The sequence below is a fragment of the Silene latifolia genome, chromosome 5, assembly GCF_048544455.1.
Source record: "Silene latifolia isolate original U9 population chromosome 5, ASM4854445v1, whole genome shotgun sequence".
NCBI classification, from domain to species: Eukaryota; Viridiplantae; Streptophyta; class Magnoliopsida; order Caryophyllales; family Caryophyllaceae; genus Silene; species Silene latifolia.
Genome location: NC_133530.1, coordinates 76,716,782 through 76,719,476, shown reverse-complemented (window position 1 = coordinate 76,719,476; position 2,695 = coordinate 76,716,782). Strand labels below are relative to the sequence as shown.

The following is a 2,695-nucleotide window of genomic DNA, read 5'->3' as shown; positions in this document are numbered from 1 at the left end:
ATTTAACTCTTTCGGACTCATTTTGAGCATGACGATGATGGTGCGATTCGTAACAGGTAATCATCTTGTTTGGATTTACTCTTCTCATTCTCAATCTCGATTTGTTAATCATGTTGCTATTGATGATCCCCGATTATTTATCGATTCCGTTAGAGAACAATGCCGATTTGGGTTTTCTAGTGTTGATATTCCGGTTTCGATATTTCACCAATTGTACTCTCTTCGTCCTCGTCCTTCTATTATCGTCTTTAATCAGCTCTTTAATGCCATGTCTAAGATTAAACCCAATCCCCCTTTCTCCACTGTTATTACTCTCTCTAATCACCTTGAGTTGTCTTGTCTCTACCCCGATAACCATTCAATTGGCATTCTCGCCAAATGTTATTGCTCCTTGGGCCATCTTGATTTTGCCTTCTCTCTTCTCGGTAGGAACCTTAAGCTTGGATATCCACCTAATATTGTCATTATCACCATCCTACTCAATGGACTTATTGATTCTCATAAGTTGGACCAAGCTCGTAATTTATTTGATAAAACCGTCAAGCTTGGGATACAACCCTCCCTTGTTACTTATGGTTCTATCTTCAAATGTCTTTGCCAATCTGGCGACAATGGTGCTACTCTACATTTGCTTCAGAATATGGAGTCTACAACCCCCTTTAAACCCAGTATTGTCATTTATAGCACCATCATTGATAGTCTTATTGAAGACCAATTGTTTCCTCAAGCACTTGGCCTTTTCAAGGACATGAAAGCCAAGAGCATTTTGCCCAATGTTGTAACCTATAATACCTTAATTCGAGGACTATGCAGTTTAGGGAGTTGGAAAGATGCTAAGGTATTGTGGACTGAGATGTTGGACAACTACATTGATCCGGGCGTAGACACCTACAGCATCCTAGTCGACATGTACTGCAAACAAGGAAATGTCGATGAAGCAAGGGCTATTTTTGGACTCATGACTAAGAGAGGTGTTCACTACGACATTATTACATACACTACTTTGTTGGAGGGGTATTGTTTGCGTGGATAGATGGAGGAGGCAGAAAAGCTCCTTGATATTATGCTGAAAGATAGTGTCCTGCCTAATGTTGTGACTTTCAACAGCTTAATCAATGGATATTGCAAGTCTAAAAAGTTTGACAAAGCATTGGAGATGCTCCAGGACATGCATCTTAAAGGAACCCGTATAACCCCAAATGTGTTCACTTATAGCACCATTATAGATGCCTTGTGCAAGGATGGGAGACTCCAGCTTGCACTCGAGCTTTTTAAAGATATGTAAGATCGAGGTGTGTCGCCCAATGTGTTCGCTTACAATACATTGCTTGATGGCCTTTTAAGAAATGCACAGATTGATGCAGTAATCTCCTTACTTAAAGAGATGGAGAATAATGGAATGGCCCCTGAAATTGTTACATATAGTATTTTAATTAATGGTCTTTGTGAAGCTGGGCGACTAGTTGAAGCAGCAAAGGTGTTCTCTTTTCTTGTAGTGAAGCGGTTGCGGCCAAATGTAACGACCTACACTACAATGGTTAAAGTTCTATGTAGGCAAGGGCTGTTAGGTGATGCAACAAAACTATTAAAGGAAATGGCGGATAATGGATGTCCTCCAAATGGACGCACTTATAATACTATTATCAAAGGATTTCTTAATGCTAATGATATCACCATGGCTTTGGATCATCTTCGTATTATGAGAAGCCTAAGGTTTGCTGTTGATGACAAGACTGCCTCTTTATTTCTCGGCTTGCTCACTGCTCGTGATGTTAATAATAAAGACAAAGCTTTGGTTCAAAAGTATTTTCTGGAGTATGATGGTATGTGACTCTTTGCTATTTTGATATCAATGTTTTGATAATGGATTAATGTCTGATGCGTTTCACGAAGCCTTAGCATTCTCTTGTGCTTTCTGAACTTATCTTTTGTTGTCAAATTATTTGTGCATTGAAGCTTTGATGATGAACTTGTGAGCATCAGTTGGTGAAGTTAATCTGATCATTTTACTTATATAAATTATCAGGGAAGAAAACAGGATGAATGTAGCAAATTGATGTGTGTGTGATTGCCAAGAAAACATGGCTAAGCAGGTAAGCTCGTTACGATTGTGTTAACACAAAACAGGATGAATGTAGCCTATGTTTGTTCTGTATTTAATCTTGTAGTGAGATTTACTTTGGCATTGTTCCGATTTTGCAGCAACTTCACGAAAGTTAGATGAATTAGTGTTAAGAGAAAACTCTATTTTGCTATTGACAGTGAGACTCACTTGATACAATTCTTTGTTCAAGTACTCCTTATTTTTAGATCTTACCATAATAGTATCAGGTGCCAGTGCCACTGTTGAATTGATATAGGAGTATCAGGTGCCTGACCTTACCATAATAGTATCAGGTGCTATAAGATGTTTCTAGATCAAGCTTTTGCCCTCGGGGCTTGGCTCGCATGAGTAATATTTCTAGCTCACATGAAGAGCTACTTGTGAATTGATATTTGGAGGTCGTTAGCCACTGTTGAATTGATATGGGAGTTTAAAGAAGTTGCCTCTTCTATTGAATTGATATAGGAGACTTTTATTCTCTCAGTATATAGGAGGAAGGAGGATGGTTCCTATACTATTTCTTTTAACCTGCTTGGCGTAGAAAATGTTCAAATGATTCGAGTTTATGCCAGAAGTACAACACTCGTCGGA

General features: G+C 38.7%; 1 protein-coding gene across 2 annotated transcripts; it reads left to right on the top strand.

Moving 5' to 3' along the window:
* Positions 1-2,104, top strand: LOC141656164 (uncharacterized). 2 transcript variants are annotated; one of them, XM_074463038.1, is made up of 3 exons: positions 1-56; positions 1,108-1,823; positions 2,027-2,104. In XM_074463038.1, exons 2-3 carry the CDS (start codon positions 1,385-1,387, stop codon positions 2,041-2,043), a joined length of 456 nt encoding a protein of 151 aa, XP_074319139.1. In that variant the 5' UTR covers positions 1-56; positions 1,108-1,384; the 3' UTR covers positions 2,044-2,104. The 2 variants fall into 2 exon arrangements, with proteins under 2 accessions (XP_074319139.1, XP_074319138.1); XM_074463037.1 differs by lacking the exon at positions 1-56 and having other exon boundaries at positions 1,035-1,823.
* Positions 2,105-2,695: the final 591 nt, after the last annotated feature.

What these genes read in the sequence shown, in the direction of transcription:
- LOC141656164 (XM_074463038.1), top strand. Translation starts at nt 1,385, where the DNA reads ATGGAGAATAATGGAATGGCCCCTGAAATTGTTACATATAGTATTTTA.